Source organism: Megalops cyprinoides, chromosome 1 (genome assembly GCF_013368585.1).
Source record: "Megalops cyprinoides isolate fMegCyp1 chromosome 1, fMegCyp1.pri, whole genome shotgun sequence".
NCBI classification, from domain to species: domain Eukaryota; kingdom Metazoa; phylum Chordata; class Actinopteri; order Elopiformes; family Megalopidae; genus Megalops; species Megalops cyprinoides.
The window spans coordinates 3600401-3619124 of record NC_050583.1 but is presented as its reverse complement, the minus strand read 5'-3'; the positions used below and the strand labels follow the sequence as shown (position 1 = coordinate 3619124).

At 42.6% G+C, this 18724-nt stretch overlaps 1 protein-coding gene across 1 annotated transcript; it reads left to right on the top strand.

The window, feature by feature from the left end:
* Positions 1-4414: 4414 nt before the first annotated feature.
* LOC118783418 (CMRF35-like molecule 8) lies at positions 4415-11263 on the top strand. The gene is made up of 8 exons (XM_036537290.1): positions 4415-4451; positions 4688-4990; positions 6072-6149; positions 8028-8126; positions 8890-8961; positions 9210-9338; positions 9712-9758; positions 10958-11263. Exons 1-8 carry the CDS (start codon positions 4415-4417, stop codon positions 11261-11263), a joined length of 1071 nt encoding a protein of 356 aa, XP_036393183.1.
* The last annotated feature ends 7461 nt before the right edge of the window (positions 11264-18724 follow it).

The following is an 18724-nucleotide window of genomic DNA, read 5'->3' as shown; positions in this document are numbered from 1 at the left end:
GAACTGCACACCCTTCCACTTAAAAAAAAAAAAAAAAAACTGAGGTGTCTGGGGGGTCACTGTACACAACCCTGACACATTCTTGCATCATATGTCTTCTGTGGTTACTTTCAGCCATTACTTTCTGAAGCATATTCCAGCTACCTCCTTGTTAAGATTTTGGCCAAAGCCCAAAGCCACAGCTCTTGCTGATTACTGATATCCTCTCATTGCTTTCCTTCCTGCTTATACTTCTGCATTCTCACCTTTCGTTTTCCCTGCTCCCTGACATCACAGCGCCCTCCACTGGTTTCCTATTGGTGCAAAGTCTTTGATCTTTTTTACCTTGCTTTCCTGTGTTACCTGACCCTTGTGCTGAGGGAACGTGAGGGAAAATTTGCCATGGGGTTGGGTGGATGTAGCATCTGTGGTGGGGCAGGGCAATCACTCTTTAACATTAAACATTAATGCCATATTTATTCAATTCAATTCAATTCAATTCATTTTTATTTGTATAGCGCTTTTTACAACACAAGTTGTCACAAAGCAGCTTTACATTGTTCCCAGGCCTGAGACCCCCTGAGAGCAAGCCAACAAGGCAACAGTGGCAAGGAAAAACTCCCTATCAGGAAGAAACCTTGAGCAGAACCGGGCTCATGGGGGGGCCCATCTGCTTCTGGCCGGCACTGGGCAGATAGAGTTAGACACAAAATTATGCAATGTACATTTGTTATTGACAAACAATAGCAGTTAACAGTAGAGTGATTATAAGAATATCTTCTAGGATGTCCGGGTCTTGGAATGCAGTTGGCTTTGATGGGCAGGGCAGCGAGGTAGCAGGACTGGAAAACGAGATGAGACGCTTGGGCTACAGCTCCGGACAGGCGCCCGGAGCAGGGAATAGGAAGCAAACAGAAAACAGTGGTTAGTGGATGATAAGAATGGCAGGGATGTAGAACAGAGAGGCAGGAGAGGAGGGGCAGAGAAAAAGGTGTGCAACAAGGAAAAGGCCCCGGCAGGCTAACATTATGGCAGCATAACCTAGGGGACGGGAGGCAAGGAACCGGCATAGTCATGAGGGCGACCCTAAGACAGTCAACACCAGATCACGGCACAGGGTCCATGAAAGCAATGACCACTTAGTCCACCAGAGACTCTATGATCCACGCCAGCACAAGGCCATGTCCCTCAGCTGAAGGATTTACTATATAGATATGTTTTGAGCCTAGACTTAAAGGTGGAGAGAGAGTCTGTTCCCCGAATCTCAGAGGGTAAACTGTTCCACAGGAGAGGGGCTTGATAGGAAAAGGCTCTACCGCCTACAGTAGTTTTGCCCACTCTTGGAATGGTGAGAAGCCCGGCATTTTGGGAGCGAAGGGCTCTCTGCGGAAGATATGGATGAAGAAGGTCCTTAAGATAGGGGGGGGCAAGCCCATTTAAAGCCTTAAATGTGAGTAAGAGTATTTTAAAAATGATCCGGTATTTAATAGGTAGCCAATGGAGAGAAGCCAGAACTGGGGTGATGTGCTCAAAGCGTTTAGTTTTAGTTAAGATTCGAGCAGCTGCATTTTGCACCAGCTGAAGGGGTTTTAATGAGACGTTTGCACATCCTGACAAGAAGGCATTACAGTAGTCTAATCTGGATGTTACAAAGGCATGGATTAGTTTTTCAGCGTCGTTAATTGATACGATTTTCCTGATTTTAGCAATATTTCTCAGATGGAAGAAGGCAGTCCTAGAGGTGTTAGTTATGTGAGTTTCAAAGGAGAGCTCGGAATCAATAACAACACCAAGGTCTTTGATGGCTGCACTCGGGGCAAGGGAGACACCATCAAGGTCCAATGTAAAATGAATGAGTTTGCTCCTGATTGAATTTTGGCCTATGACCAATATTTCGGTTTTGTCCGGGTTGAGGAGGAGAAAGTTTCGGGCCATCCAATTCTTTACATCTGTTAGGCAGGCCTCCATGTTTGAAATATTCAGAGGGACATCGGGTTTGACTGATATGTATAACTGAGTGTCATCCGCGTAACAGTGGAAATTAATGTCATGTTTACGGATGATATCGCCAAGAGGCAACATGTATAACGAGAAGAGCAGAGGTCCAAGCACAGATCCTTGAGGTATACCATATTTTACTCTGGAACGAGCGGAGGATTCGTTGTTGATGGAGACAAACTGATATCGTTCTGATAGATAAGATCTAAACCAAGATAGGGCATGTCCACTTATGCCAACCAGGTTTTCGAGGCGGTCAAGGAGGATACAATGATCGATGGTATCAAAGGCTGCACTTAGGTCTAGTAGCACAAGAAGAGAGATACAGCCATTGTCACAGGAGAGTAGAAGGTCGTTGAGCACTTTCAGGAGAGCGGTTTCCGTACTGTGGTGAGGTCGAAATCCGGACTGGAAAACTTCCAAAATGTTGTTAGAGTGTAAAAACGCACAGAGTTGCTTTGATACCGCTTTTTCCAGAATTTTTGAGAGGAATGGAAGGTTCGAGATGGGCCTATAGTTTGACAGGTCATTGGGATCAAGATTAGGCTTTTTCAGAATAGGCTTGATAACTGCTACTTTAAAGGGCTGAGGTACGTGTCCAGACATAAGAGAGGCATTGATAAGATTTAATAGTGGTGTGCCAATTGCAGGCAATAGCTGTTTTAGGAAGCCAGTTGGTATGGGGTCAAGTTGGCTGGTAGAGTTATTAGATGAATTGAGAAGAGAAGAAAAGTCGCCAAATTCAATGGGTATAAAAGAGTCGAAGCGCGAGGCGGGCCTAATAGACATGTCTACATAATCTGGAACGGGACTGGCCAGGCAGGAACCAGAAGTTGATGAGAATTTTTGTATTGTGTCTCTTATCTTTAAGATTTTACTGTCAAAGAAGTTCATGAAGTCACTGCTACTATAAATTGCTGGTATGGTAGGGTTAACTGATGCAGGACTCTTGGTTAATCTGGCAATAGTGCTAAACAGGTACCTAGGATTGTCCTTGTTTCTCTCAATAAGAGTAGAGAAATATTTGGATCTGGTAGCTGTGAGGGCATGCTTGTAATTTAGGAGACTTTCCTTCCACGCCAGGAGAAAAACCTGTAGTTTGGTGGAGCGCCATTTTCTTTCGAGTTTTCGTGTGGCTTGTTTGAGAGCACGAGTATGGTCGTTATACCAAGGTGCTAGCTTCTTGTCTGTGATTTTCTTCCTTTTGAGGGGAGCAACGGCATCTAGAGTTTTACGCAAAGTAGAGTCGATTCTGTCCGCGAGTAGATTAATTTCAGTTGAGCTGGGGTTTGAACATAAACTAGAGGAGATTTCGTTGTGCAGGTAGTATGATGTAGGGAGCTTGTCGATAAAGGCATTTGCTGTAAGAGAGCAAAACGTGCGCCTGGAAGAAAATCTAGGCTCCGAGTATGTGAAGCACGTTAGTGGTAAATTGAAAGAGATGAGATAGTGGTCGGATAACACAGGATTGTGTGGCATGATTTCCACCTGGTTAATGTCTGCTCCATATGTGAGGACCAAATCAAGAGTATGGTTGCGGTAATGTGTGGGTTTGTCCACAGCTTGATAGAGTCCAATGGATTCGATGATGGACAAAAATGCTGTTCTGAATGGGTCATGTTCATTATCCATATGGACATTAAAGTCGCCTACTATTACAGCTTTTATTTATTTGTTTTAACTTTATTTCCTGTTATTTTCATTAACTTTTCATTCATAAAAATGTTGTTTTGAAACTTTTATCAGGTGCGATGATGGGTCAGATCTTATAATGACTTCTGTTTTTACCTCCAGGCTTACTAAGAATATGAGAAAATCAAGGATTCGAACCAACACCCATGCGCTGACCCAGTGTGCATTAAAAAAATAAAGTTCCAGAGACATTTAGATTTAGACAAATTTAGATAAATATTGCGGGACAAATATGAATAATTACTACATGACATTGAAACAGCAACGCCTTTGAAAAAAACACCAAAATATATAAAAAAAAGTGATTTCAAGCTTTCTGGAGACAGAAAGCATACAGAGAGACAAAAACAGACTCACAGAGAGACAGACACACAGAAAAAGGCCACTGCTTCACTGACATTCCCTCTGGGCAATACAGTGTCAGCACAGCACTGCACTCAGTGAAGCAGTGACCCAGGGAATCCAGCAGGGGGCGCAGTGTGTATGTGAGTGAGGGAGAGCAGAGATAGAGAGGAGGGAGGAAGCTGGGAGAGGGGGGAGGAGGAAGAGGAAGAGGGCGGGGCCATGTCTCTCCACACACAGCTGCTGACACTCTGAACTGCAGACTGATGTAAAAACTGAACTGAACAGAGGAGGAGAGAACAAACTGAGACAGAGAGAGAGAAAGATAAGGAGAGATACTCTTTAAGGGAAAGGACTGGAGGCACTAGGGATAACTGGGAGTAACTGGGAGCCAGAGCTCAGCATGAGGAACCTCCTTATTGTCACCTTCTGTCTAACAGGTGAGTTTGGACGCACACAGTTCATTGTTTTACTGAACACAAGACAAAAGGCTAAACGTATCTCAACCGTAGTGAAACTTTGAAGTTATTCAAAAAGTGTTATGAGTCACTGTCCCTGTGATGTGTAATCAGTGATATTTTATGTATCACGTGAAATGTTTTAAAATGTCTAGGGATGGTTAATATTGTTATCCTTGTTTGATTGACAGCTCTGTGTTGTGTGAGCTCCATCACAGTGACTGGATATGTCGGAGGAGCAGTCAGCATCAGGTGTAATTATTCACAGGGTCATAAAGACAACAGGAAATACTTCTGCAAAGGTGACAGCAGTTTGAATTGTAAAGATCTAATCAAAACTGGGGAAAAGAACAGTTCGGTGCCAGATGGGAGATTCTCTCTGAAAGACAACATTGGAGGGAGATTCTTCACTGTTAACATCAGCAAACTGACACAAGAGGATGATGGGAAATACTGGTGTGGGATTGATATTAAACTTTTCTTGGATACCTATGCTGAGGTACTGCTGAGAGTAGAGGAAGGTAAGACTCTAATTCCTGTTCTTCTGCTTGAATAACCCCACGTATTACACCCTACACTCCGTTCTACATACTGCATCATTTACACACAAGCAATGTGCTGCACATGCGTTTCAAGTGGGCTCAATTTAACCACTCACTGTGGTACATCACAATCTGACCTAACAATGGTTTAAGCAGGAAAGCCTGGAGCTACGTAATGCCAGGTCCACATTCTCTTCAGTAAAGTGAAATAGCACAGGACTCACAAACGATTCAGGAAACACTGAGCAGAGTTGCTTTGCTTTCAGTTTGCGTGAGGTACTGTAGTTTCAGCAAATGGTTAAGCAAAGGCTTTTTTTTCATAAAAATGAAACATTTCCATAACAGACCTGTTCTTTGTTTTTACTGATTTACAGAGAATGTCGTTTTTGGATATATTTTTTCTGTAACTTTCTGTATGCTGAAAGCATTTTGCAGAGGCATGTCGCCCTGCACTGTAGAGCTTAGACTGATATTGTGCATATAGACCTGAGGAGGATCATGTTGTTTGATTTTGTTCACTCTTATGATGCCAAGGTGGGATTCACTTAAAGCAAATTTGGACACGTGCAGTTTAATGATGTTTATGGAGTGGTTAATTTTTTCTGTACTCATCAGCAGGTGAACTGCTGAACTGAAAAAGGCACTGACACAGATGTAGATGTTGATATAGATGCGGTCATGTTTTCAGATGTCTGCACCAGCTAAGCTTAGTTTTACTTCCTGCTTCCTTGGCTGAGTGCATGGAATAAAATAATGTAATTGAACAGAACTGTTAGGAAATGTTTGTTCCACAGATCAGAGCTCTTGTCTCTGCTGAGTGCATTGAGTAGATATACAGTTAAACAGGAACAGTATCTTATTTTGACTGATATATGGTTGTATACTTGCCATTCTAGACTTGTCATTTAGACAGGTTGGCATTGGCAGAATGTTGAACAGATGTTGTACAGTTTTGCCTCGTTTTTTTCTATCGATCCTCAAGGAACTTTTGTCTGCTGTAACTGATGTAAATGATGTAAGTGAGTGAAGGACAGACTCCTTCTCTCTGTTTCACACACAGCTCCGCTGCCTACTCAGACCCCAGCAGCCACACCCACACCCCCACCTGGAGCCACCGAGGGCGGGGCTTACTCCACAGGTATCTGCACGACCCCCCCCTCCTCTCAGTTCTGCCTCAGCTCAGTGGTGCTTTACTGGCAGGCCAAACCAAAGCAGCCATGTATGCAAAATGTGTAACTACAAATAGCACTACCGATGATCCACGATGATATGAAATAAAGCTAGCATACAGCAACAGTAATGAAGACACTCCTGCTTCTCTTTGCGTGGCTGTTTTCTGTCCTTACACCCTCTCTTTCCATCTGTCTCTCTCTTCCTCTCTACGCTCCCCTCTCTGCCCACTCACCCCCATCTCACTGCAACTGAGTTCATTTTGCTTTCTTTGCTTGGTTTACAACATAAACAAGTTAACAAGAAAGGAGACTGAACACTACAGAAGGCAGATAATGCAGAATAATGGAAACACCAAACAATATAACGAGTGGCAGTGTAGCATAGTGGTAAGGACAAAGGCTGCTGTTGCACCCTTGGGAAACATATTTAACCTGGAGTTGCCTCTGTAAATACCCAGTGGTACAAATGTTTAAAAATGATCCATTTGGAAAGAGGCATTACCTCTGTAAGTCCCTCTGGATAAGAACATCTGCTAAATCATAATAATGTAATGTAATATATGAATATTTGTGAACTCATAAAGAGCCAGTCACCCTTCAGACCTGCTTCAGAATAATTTTTGGTGGGATATTACACCATTTGTAATATCAGCTTTGTGAAGCTCACAATACACAGTTTTTGTCGAGACTCGGTCACAGAGGTGTAGATTCATTTCAGTGGTAATTTTTGAGGCCGTTGTTTTGTCACTTTCAGCAGATATAAATAGATATACATTTAAATGCCTTGTTGGTGAGGTTCAACTTGCTCAGGAAAGTTCCTCTTTCCTGAAGCAGTTTTTCCTTGTTAGGTGTATGCTGTCAATTACATTTTACATTTACATATATTCATTTGGCAGATGCTATTATCCAAAGCGACTTACAAGTGAGGTAGTGTACAATACAAGCAAAAAACCATAAGGAGTTTCATTGTTGTTTCATTGTTGGCCAGACAAAGTACCGGTTGGTAGAGCTAACAAGTGCGATGTCATGACATTTGACATGTGGAAAAAAATTGCCATTTCTGTCACTAACACACTTGGGTGTTAGATCCCACATTTTACTTTAAAAAACTCACCTATTAAGGTGGTTATTTCAATGTCATTTACAGCAGAAACATAGTGTTAAATAGTACTGGGAGTAGTATGAAACAATGCTTTGGGTGCAAGTTGCATTTTCACTTACTTCAAAATGAGTCACTTTTCATGCAGTGTTTCCATTATTTTGTCTACCCCATAGCTAACCATATACTAAACACTACGTATCATGAATAAATGTGATCTGTATGGATGACAGTGTAGCATAGCGGTAAGGAGCAGGATTCGTAACCAAATGTTGCCGGTTCGATTCCCTTCTGGGGCACTGCTGCTGTACCCTTGGGTAAGGTATTTAAACCAGAATTGCCTCAGTAAATACTCAGCTGTATAAATGGATACCATTGTAAAAACGGTGAAGAGCATCTGCTAAATGGCAATAATGTAATGTAATGTAATGTGTGTCTCGCTCAGTAGCTTGGCACGTGTTTCACTCCTCCCCCCCAGTACTACACCGTCTCACTTCCTCTCTCTCCTCTCTCTCCTGTGCCACAGATGTGGTTTTCTCTGGTTATTTATCACTTCCTTCTGGCTAATTTCTTCACTGTGGGTCCACGCTCTAGAGCTTGTTCCGCTTTCGGATACAGGAACATATTGAGCACAGTTTGCTCTCACGGGGACTGTTCTGCAGCTGTCAGATCTGAATTACTTCCTCTTTTCAAGTTAAGACCTGAAATTCTCATCAGATTGATCATATTGATCTTCATCCCTCAGCTCCTCTTCCTCACTCTGACAGCACTGCAGCTCCTCTTCCTCACTCAGACAGCACTACAGCACCTCCTGAAGTCCAGACCAGTGCAGCTCTAATGACCGGTAACAGGTTCTCTGTATTTCTCCTGAACAATTTCATCTGTAAAATCACTCTCTCTGTCAGCACTGAAGTCACCTTGTGGTCTGTGGCCCTAGTGGTTTTATGTTTTTATTGTTTCAAGCTTAATTCAAGCCTCATTTCAAATAAGTCTTTTTGTAAGACAGTAGAATGTGCTTTCACAGTAGTAACAATATATGCATGCATACACACAGACACACACACACACACACACACACACACACACACACACACATACCTTCTCTCTGTCACCATTATAGCACGGTGACATCTTTCCCATTAATTTGTGAAGTATGCTGATACTTTGTGAGAGTGCAGCTCTAAAAATGTCTGCAGTAGGTTGGACTCGGCACCATGCAGGGGAAATGCAGTCATCTCAGAAATGGAAGGTTCACTATAGTGGCAAATGATGGTGAAAATGCTTCTTCCTTCTTCAGCTGAAGATATAAACACAATGAATTGAATAAGCCACCAACTGAACAATAATTGAACAACTGCACAAAAAAGTTGGTTTCCCCTTCCCAACTCCTGCTTGATCACATCTCTCCTCTGTCTTAAACCATAAACAACATCTCTTTCAGAGACAGCATTCCTGTAACCTGCACTCTGAACTCTAAATCATTGTTCAGTTTCAGGCCATCCACTGTTACTTATGTGTGTTGAATGTAAATTTCTTATCAGAGTCGTGGTACCTGCAGTTCCCCTGCACTCTGATGTCAGCTGATATATTTGGCTGTTTCATTTCAGTAGCAGTGGAGCTGAACATTACAGTGAGCACGGCCACCATGACAACGGACTCTGGCTTCCTGTCAGAAGCAGGTCTGTTGACTGAGGAAACAGCAGAGAAACTGATCGTTCTGCAGCTGGACTCTCATGACGCAATCCTGTTTGAGCTCTACCATTTTCTGTAACAGTTCTGCACATCTCAGTAAATATATCAGCTGATGTATGATGATGGGTAATCTAGACAGAGGCAGGAACAGCCCCCATCACTGACACTGCAATTGCTGTATGAAACATCTGTGTGTCGTCACTGACAGACACTTTACACTCTGGCCTTGTTTCAGCATCCAGTCTTGATAACAGCTTATCCACTGTGGGGTACATCACTGTGGGCCTGAGTGTCACTGTGTTGGTGTTTGGGCTGTTCCTGCTTATATTCCTCAGACAGAAAAAGAAATCCAAGAATGTAACAGGTGAGAGTCTCTCTCACAAACACACACACACACACACACACACACACACACGCACACACCACACACGCATACACACACACACAAAATTAGAATGAAACACAGGCAAATCTGAAATGAGAGTCTCTCGCACATTATGTGCCGTAGAACTTCCCCTCTGGAAGTGGAGTTACCTTTGTAGTACAAGAGCACAAGCACATTTCCAGCTACTGTGCTTCTTGTTTTTAAGTGATAGTCATAGGATCCCTACAGGCTACAGACAAGGTACCGTCTGATGTCTCATGGTCTAATGTGGATATGGATGAAGCATCTGTCTGATCATTATCTGTAAATGTTTCAATGCTGTGGCTGACGTAAAGTGTTTTATTCTCCTCAGCAGCCATCTCCTCCTCCAAAAGGATGCACACAGGAAACACTGGAGGGGTGAGTGTGTGTGTGTGTGTGGGGGGGGGGGGGGGGGGGGTAAAAGCAGGGCGTTCCTCATATTCTCTGTAGTAAATATAAAAAGGGAACAGCAGGACCCAGATGGGTTTAGGGTTAGGGCCTGTTTTACCTTTCAGAGTTCTCTGCGTGCTGCTTTAAGGTTTACGATCATAATACAATAATTTTCAGTGTTCGTCCTGCACTGGGGTTCGACAGTGGAGAGGTATTGCTGATGTTACGGCCAGACTCCTGCCAAAGGTGACTACAGGCAGTCACAGGGCAGTTAGCAGGATAAATACTCCGCACATAAAAGTACAACAACCCGGCTCCTCACTCTTTAGTGTTTGATCCAGCCGGGCAGACGACGCAGCGGCGAGTGCTTCGTAGTTTTAACTGGCTGAATAGTATTTATACGGGTCCGAGGAAGGGTAGATGAAGAGATAGCAGTGCACAGGAATTTCAGAGAGAGTGGTTTGAGAAGAAGGTAATGTGGAGTAACGAAAAGCTGAGTTCTGGAGGTCGGAATGAAATAAAAAGAATGAAATAAAACGGTGGGGACCGGCCAGTCTGCAATATACTGTTGGACCGGCTCCACTGTCCTACCCAAAACAACAAAACAAAACTAGAAAATAAACATGACAAAATTGCACCACCGTCTTATGGACTTTATACACACAGTTGCACATAAACTCTGTGATAAAGTGAGAAAACAACTATATTCGCACAATATGCCACGCTGGTACTCACTCAAATTCCCCGACGACTGTGCTTGCCGCCATAGACGTTTAAATTACCTAAGGTGCACACCTTCGTGCACCCGTGACCCTGATGTCACATGACCCATAACCCCTACTTCCGTGCACCCTCTACCTGATGTCATGTGGCATACCCGTAACACTTGAACTTTGTCTTTTCTGAAATACATCAATTTTGCTGAAGTGCAGAAGTTTAGACCGGAGACATATCTATAGTTACAGTTAGACTTATACTGTATTTATTTATTTATTTATTTTGTATCTGCCAAGAAGTGCAACTCGTTTATCCTGATCTGTTTTGCACTGTGGTGATCAAAACCCGGAGGAGCATTTTAAATGTGGAATGAGAAATTGCACATGTTAAATAATAAAGTACAGTATATATTTACTATGATCTCCATTGCATCTACCTCATTTTCTCATGTCCTCTGTCAAATTCACCAGGCTCAGGCTGAGTATGAGGAAATTAAGGATTCAAACCAGCAACCACATGCAGACACTGCAATCAACACCATCTACTGCACAGCCAGCTCACCCAAAGACTCTTCTGACTCCCTAAACTACGCCACCATCAACTTCTCCAAAAGCCCAGACTCTGAGGATCAGTCAGCCATCACCCTCACTAAAGACTCCACTGAATACTCCACTGTGAGCTTCCACAGAGACCCTCCTAACTCTGATATCTACTCAACTGTCAGCTTACCCAAAGACCGACCAACAACTGACTCACCCTGTGCTACTGTCAATTAACAAAAGGCCCTGGAGAATCATCAGCTTACTCCACTCATACATGACCTAAACTTAATTAATTATAATTAAGTGAAAGAAAAACTCTTTACAATTCTGTTCCAGTAATGACAGGTGTTGGATACTTGATTTTTCTGCTTAAGACATTTTAAAAATGTTGTGTTTTAATCTAAATAGGATTGCATCTAGCAATGTCAAATTGTTGACACAAAAGATGTTTCCCAGAGTGTTGTGTGCACAGTATATTTACATTTACATTTATTTGTTTAGCAGACGCTTTTATCCAAAGCGATGTACAAAAGTGCGTACAGTAAGTATAGTGACAGTACGGGGATAGGATGTGTACAGTACCATAATGACACAGTAGTTCTCTGCTGAGAGCAAGGTCTGTTTGAGGACACAGTATTATCTGATTTTTACAATTACAGCATACAGGGCAACTAATACGATACACCTTCAAAGTTCAAACAGCGCAATGAGTGTCAGAGTAAAGGCGGCAACAAGAACCATTTCAAAAAGCACACAGCAATTTACAACAGCACTGATTGGGGGGGGGCAGCACTTGTGTGCTGGGTCAGTCCAGGTAGAGTCTGAAGAGGTGCGTCTTCAGACCCCGTCTGAAGAATGGGGTGATGGAGCTGTCCGTAGCAGGACAGGGAGTTCGTTCCACCACTGGGGAGCGATGTAGATGAAACACCGTTGCCTTGCAGAATGAGTACCTCCTGCCTTGACCATGCAAGGAGCGAGGCGTCCAGTTGCTGCTGAGCGTAGGGGTAGGGCTAGTGTGTAGGGCTGGATGAGGACTTGGAGATAGGTAGGGGCTGTCCTGTTGATTGCAGAGAAGGCGAGGGTCAAGGTCTTGAATTTGATCCTGGCAGCAACAGGAAGCCAGTGGAGGGATTTAAGCAGGGGAGTAACATGGGAGAATTTGGGGAGGTTGAAGATTAGTCGGGCAGCTGCGTTCTGGATGAGCTGCAGAGGCTGGGTGGTGCAGGCTGGGAGGCCTGCGAGGACAACGTTGCAGTAGTCCAGGCGAGGGAGCACTGTGGCCTGGATAAGGAGCTGCGTCGCGTATGTTGTCGCGTAAATATGAATGGACTCATCCTACTCGTACTGTGCTGGTTCAGAGACAGTAATGATCTACAATGTTTTATTCAGGTTTGACTTAATGGGCCACTTGTCTTGTTCAGGTCATTTTGAATACGATATGTGCAGTACACAGGGACTGTCTGTATGTGTAGCTGGATGCAGAATGAGAGTGTGGAAAGTGAGTGAGGACAGGGTTAGTGGATGTACAAAACTACATTACCCATAATGCACCTGCAAGGGTTCTATTATCCGTTATCCAAGTTCAGCTGACATACCTGTAAAAGAAATGCAATGACATCATCATTTCGTATCATGCATATGCATATTTGGGCTGCATTAGGCCTACCCATTGTTTTTAAAGGCAAATGAAGGATGTGTTTCAGGACTCAGCAACATAGAAAGTTCTAATTTTATGATTGTACATTAAAAATCCATCTATTGTTTACTGTTTATTATTGCAATGTAGCATAGTGGTAAGGAGTAGGACTTGTAACTGGAAGGTTGCTGGTTTGATTCCCTGCTGGGGCACTGCTGCTGAACGCTTGGGCAAGGTACTTAACGCAAAGTTGCCTCAGTAAATAACCAGCTGTATAAATGGATAACATGTAAAAATTATCCATTCAAACAGAGGACATTACCTATGTAAGTCACTTTGGATAAGAGCATTTGTTGAAGACCTTACCTAACCCTAACCCTAAGTCCCTGGTGTGGCAAGCAATAAAAATGGATGAACATCAACATGTTGTCTATCTGGGATGTCAGTGAAAATATGTTGATGGTGTTCTGCATATATCAGCACAGAACTGGACTCTGGAGACTTTGTCATGCCAGATTACATGTAAACTGTGTGTGTACTGATTTTATACACAAACAACAGGAAACATTGTTTTATTAACACACAGAGTTTGATATATTGGACCATACTTTGTTATATATATATATATATATATATATATATATATATATATATATCAACGTTAACACGTTAACGCTCATTCGCAATTAATCGCGAAACTTTAACGTGTTAATGTTTTAAGGCAAATTAATCATATTATCAAGTTTGACCGCAACTTCCTTTCTTAATTCCAGCACAGATAATTACCTGGCTGAATTACTGAAAGGCGTGGCAAACGCAGATGTGCTGAACGGCAAATTTCATTTTAACCCTTTCACATGTAACTTATTTGTTATGGTATGTAGCGCACGTGCTATGGTTCGTTATATTTTCATTTGCCTTATTAAGTTTCTTATAGATTTCAGTTAGCATTTGCTACATTTTTAGAGTTAAATCGCTGTTTCCTCAAAGCTAAAATTAGCTAGAATTTCTCCAATCTAGTCCGTGACAGATGCGTTCTCACCTACTGGAAATACTCCGGTTTGGTTTAGGCGAGGGGCGGCAGAAGTCGCAGTGGCTGTATTCGAAACCGCCTACTGCATACTGTGTACTGCGTGTTACACGAGTAGGCTATGTACCCAGTATGCGACCATTAATAATTACATTTGTAATATGTTACATTGTCGCTTGAAAGCGACAATGTAACATACTACACCTAAAGTATTTTCAGTTTTTTTCTTTTCAATGTCTTACCTTTCGGTGGTACGGGTACATAATGTGGCACGGAGGAGGAGAAGGCAAACATAGCTATTATACTTTTGGGTAGCCTATAAAAATATCACATTTGGATAGCCATCCAAATGGTGCTACTGGTACACATAATTTATTATTAATTATACATTTATTATAACAATAAGGTAAGTTTTTGTTGTTCGCTATGTAATGTTAGGTCACCAGTTCACCTATCTCACTATACCTACCACTATTACTTAGCTACAGCTTAGCTAGCTACTAACCAGATAATAAACTACTAACCAACGTTATTAATCATCGTAAGAGACAGGTTTTGGCAGTGTAACTATAGCTAACTATCTCTTTAATGATCATTGGACTCAAAATAGCATGTATTTGGACATCCGCAATGTCAACGAAACAGTGGAAAGCTATGTACAGGCACACAGAAAAGAGTAGGAAGCAGATGTTTGTATTCTTCCGGTTACACAGCCAGTCGCATGGCGGTGGAGAACCCACTCGCTCGCGGTGGATTCTCTGGAACGTTGCCTGCTCTATTCACACATGGGCTCACTCCGACATGAGGCGGACTTTTTGCTAGGGAGCTGGCAGAGCGAAGTCCGTCACATGTCCGGTACGACTTATTCAGACATTTGCGTTCACACATGCAGCTCCTCCGGCTAAGGGCCGGATACATTCCGGGTTTCAGCGCATGTGTGAAAGGGGCTTTAGTGATGATAACCGGGGAGGGCCACAGGTTTAAAACAAATACTTGTATCTAGAAAATCTTAAGAGCTGAGTACAGTTTGATATTTGAACCAGTTCAGCTCCCATTCTTAATTCTGAGAATGTCTGGGCTTTAGAAAGAGTTGGAGAAACTGTGTAAATGTGGCTTTTTTTAGTAATAGTAGAATTGGGTAGATGTAGATCTCACAGTCCCATCTACAGTATGCGCATGCGTGCATGTGTGTGCATTTGCCCTGGAGGTTTCTGGCTCTGCTCCAGGTCATAATACACACGCTGTTCTCCCTAACCCTCCCTCTCCTCATGTGCTGAAAAGACAAGGCCAAACAACCCACATAGACACCTGTACATATGCATAATGAATAAAATGTTTACAAACACGAGCCCTCTCAGATAGCTACGCTGCAAAATGATTTGCTTACAGACGCATGTCTGATGTAGATGAACAGTGCGAATGCAAATAGGCAGGAGGGTCTGAGAAACCGCTGCAGCGACGCTCATATGTTACTGACGGGATCTGTTCTCTAAACAGACCTGCCAGGACACATTTACACCGTCTGCAGACTAAAATAGGTGATGATTTATGTGATGGAGTTCTTTGTTACTTCAATTTGGGATTAAAAAGAATAAAATTGATTGCATTTTTTATTTTTTAAAATCAGAATATCATATTTTGACTGTGCTTCATATATTTTTGGTGGAAAATTAGTTTAATAAAGTATAAAAGACTATGGCCTGCACTTGAAGATTTGTGTGTGTATGTAAATGCACAAGTCTGTGTATTTTTGGCCACATCACTGAATTTTCTGGAGCTTCAGTTTGCTCATCCCAGGCCCAATAGTCAATGTTATACCTACCCAATCACAAAGCAGGGAGTTGTTGGACGCCAGGTTAATTTTCAGTGTTAGCTGGCTAACAATGTATTATTGCTAAGGAAAAAAGCCAATGCTGTTCGTATTATTATTGTCCTTTTCCAAGCTTCTCCCCCTTTCTCTTTCTCCATATGTGTGTGTATATATATGAGAGAGGGAGAAAAGCTTGGAAAAAGGACAATAATAATAATATAAACAGCTTGGCTTTTTTCTTTAACAATAATATATTCGGAAGACAACAATTCAATTCAAACAAGCTTTATTTGCATAGCCACACAGATGGGGAGTAATGCCAAAGCAATTTTCACATAAATATGGATACAACATGATAACCAAAAAAAAAAACACACACTCACATACAGAAACACATTTACATTTATACAGTTACTGCACAGATGATTCCCAAGTATATGTTTCTAATTGTTTGCCAGGTATTACAGTGTAGGAGAAAGTGCTGTTTCTTCCTCACCTGTCTCACGGTGACCACACAGCTATGGTGCCGTCACTGAGCCTGTACTCGGTCAGGATCTGTCCCTGCTTCGTATCTCTGACAGATACTCTGCTAGTGTGTCATCCCTGTTTAGGGCTGAATAGCAATTCATTTTATTTAAACAACATTCAGTCTCCTGTGGTGCATTGTGGGTCGTCTGGTGAGGACAGCAGTGATTAGCTGCATACAAGCGTATTGGGGGGTTGCTTTGAAATCACCCTTTTCTGGAGAAGGGAATAATCTCATCATTGTTTTGAATCCACATTGAATACACATTAACATACACTATATGGAAAAAAGTATTTGGCCACACCTGTTAATTATTGAATTCAGGTGTTTCAGTCAGACCCGTCGCCACAGGTGCATAAAATCAAGCACCTAGCAATGCAGTCTCCATTTGCAAACATTTGTGATACAAAATGGGTTGTTCTGAAGAGCTCAGTGACTTCAAGCGTGGTACTGTGATAGGATGCCACCTTTGCAATAAGACGGTTCGTGAAATTTCATCCCTGCTGGATATTCCACGGTCAACTGTAAGTGATATTATAAGAAAGTGGAAGCGTTTAGGAACAACAGCAACTCAGCCACGAAGCAGAGGAATATGTAAAGTCACAGAGCGGGGTCAACGACTGCTAATGTAAAAGTCGCCGATGCTCCGCTGATTCCATAGCTGAAGAGTTCTGAGCTTCCACTGGCATTAATGTAAGCACAAAAACTGTGCGGTGGGAGCTTCATGGAAGGGGTTTCCATGGCCAAGCAGCTGCATGCAAGCCTCACATCACCAAGTCCAATGCCAAGCGTCGGATGGAGTGGTGTAAAGCACACTGACACTGGACTGTGGAGCAGTGGAAACGTGTTCTGTGGAGTGACACGCTTCTCTGTTTGGCAGTCAGATGGGCGAGTCTGGGTTTGGCGGATGCCAGGAGAACTTTACCTGCCTGACTGCATTGTGCCAACTGTGAAGTGTGGTGGAGGAGGGATAATGGTATGGGGCTGTTTTTCAGGGTTTGGGCTATGCCCTTTATCTCCAGTGAAGGGCAATCTTAATGCTTCAGCATACCAAGACATTTTGGACAATGCTATGCTTCCAACTTTGTGGCAACAGTTTGGGGAAGGCCCTTTTCTATTCCAACATGACTGTGCCCCAGTGCACAAAGCAAGGACTATAAAGACATGGTTTGATGAGTTGGGTGTGGAAGAACTTGACTGGCCCGCACAGAGCCCTGACCTCAACCCTATTGAGCACCTTTGGGATGAACTGAAACAGAGATTGCGAGCCAGGCCTTCTTGTCCAACATCAGTGCCTGACGTCATAAATGCTCTACAGAATGAATGGGCACAAATTCCCACAGAAAGACTCCAAAATCTTGTGGAAAGTCTTCCAAGAAGAGTGGAAGCTGTTATAGCTGCAAAAGGGGGACCAACTCCATATTAAAGTGTATGCATATGAATACAATGTCATTACAGTCCCTGTTGGTGTAATGGTCAGGCGTCTGAATACTTTTGTCCATATAGTGTAGCTGTATAATTAACTCTCGCAATTCTCAGCATCAGTTCCTTATGAGAGGAGATTTCTACAGACGGTTGCACCAACCCTACACTTATCAGAAGCAGAGTGACCTTTAATTTTGTAAATGTTATCAATTTATATAGCCAGATAGTTACTGAGGAATTTCTGGGTTAATTACCATTTCCAAGGGTGCAGCAGCAGTGCCCTAGCAGAGAAGTGAACCTTTCATGAGCCCTTCTCCTTACCACTATGCTACACTGGCACACTACCACACGTAATATCCAAACCCTCCAAGTAGATACAGATACACAGCATCAGAGTTATTATTATTGTCAGTTATTGCATAACGAGAAAGGAAAAAAAAAGCAATGCATAATTATAGGGCTTTTTTTGTTTTGTATGTTTATACTGGAATATGTCTAAATAACAATTTCACCTCATTACTTTATTTAACACAGAAACAACAAGCAGATAAACTTTAATAACTTTAAACTTTAATAAACTTATAAACTTTCAAGTGCATTCTCACTGTACATTACATTATTATATATCATATCATATCATATCATTATATATCATATTGTCAGCATAAATGTCTTCAGGAAAAGGTCATTTTTTATTCCAAAATTCATATTGGGACAGGCTCATGAGAAAAGGTACAGATGTCAGATGGCTTCTCAGATCCGGCTCCTGAAAACATGGACTCTTACTTCTGCAAGACAAAAGAAAGAAACTATCATTAGCAGGACAAATGAACTCGGAGTGCTGTTAGGATCTGTGGTATAGTCCCCTGACACCGCTCTTTGGAAGAGCTCTCTGGCTTTAATTACCAAAACATAATAAAGTGTTAGCGCCGGTGATCGGGACACAAACGCGGACCGCAGGATGTTCCGGTTCCAGGCGATTATTTGAAAGGGACAGGCAGTTCGTAAATCCAGGGACAGGCAGGGTTCGAAACACAGAGAAGCAATCCGGGGGCAAATCCAAAGTCGGGAGTCAGGGAGAACAGGGTCAGGAATCAGGCAGGTGAGTGGCAGAGATCAGATCCAAATGGCAGGCAGGAATCGTGGTCAGGAAACAGGCAGGATCGGCAATGTAGCAGTAAATCACAAAAAACAAAGCGCGGGGACGAGACAGGTGAAACACACTGAAACGAACTAGCAACAAGACAGAGACATGCAGGGAAGATATA

What these genes read in the sequence shown, in the direction of transcription:
- LOC118783418 (XM_036537290.1), top strand. Translation starts at nt 4,415, where the DNA reads ATGAGGAACCTCCTTATTGTCACCTTCTGTCTAACAG. An exon ending in ACTGCTGAGAGTAGAGGAAG is followed by an intron (nt 4,991 to 6,071) that starts GTAAGACTCTAA and finishes TTTCACACACAG; the next exon opens with CTCCGCTGCCTACTCAGACC. An exon ending in TGGCTTCCTGTCAGAAGCAG is followed by an intron (nt 8,962 to 9,209) that starts GTCTGTTGACTG and finishes GCCTTGTTTCAG; the next exon opens with CATCCAGTCTTGATAACAGC.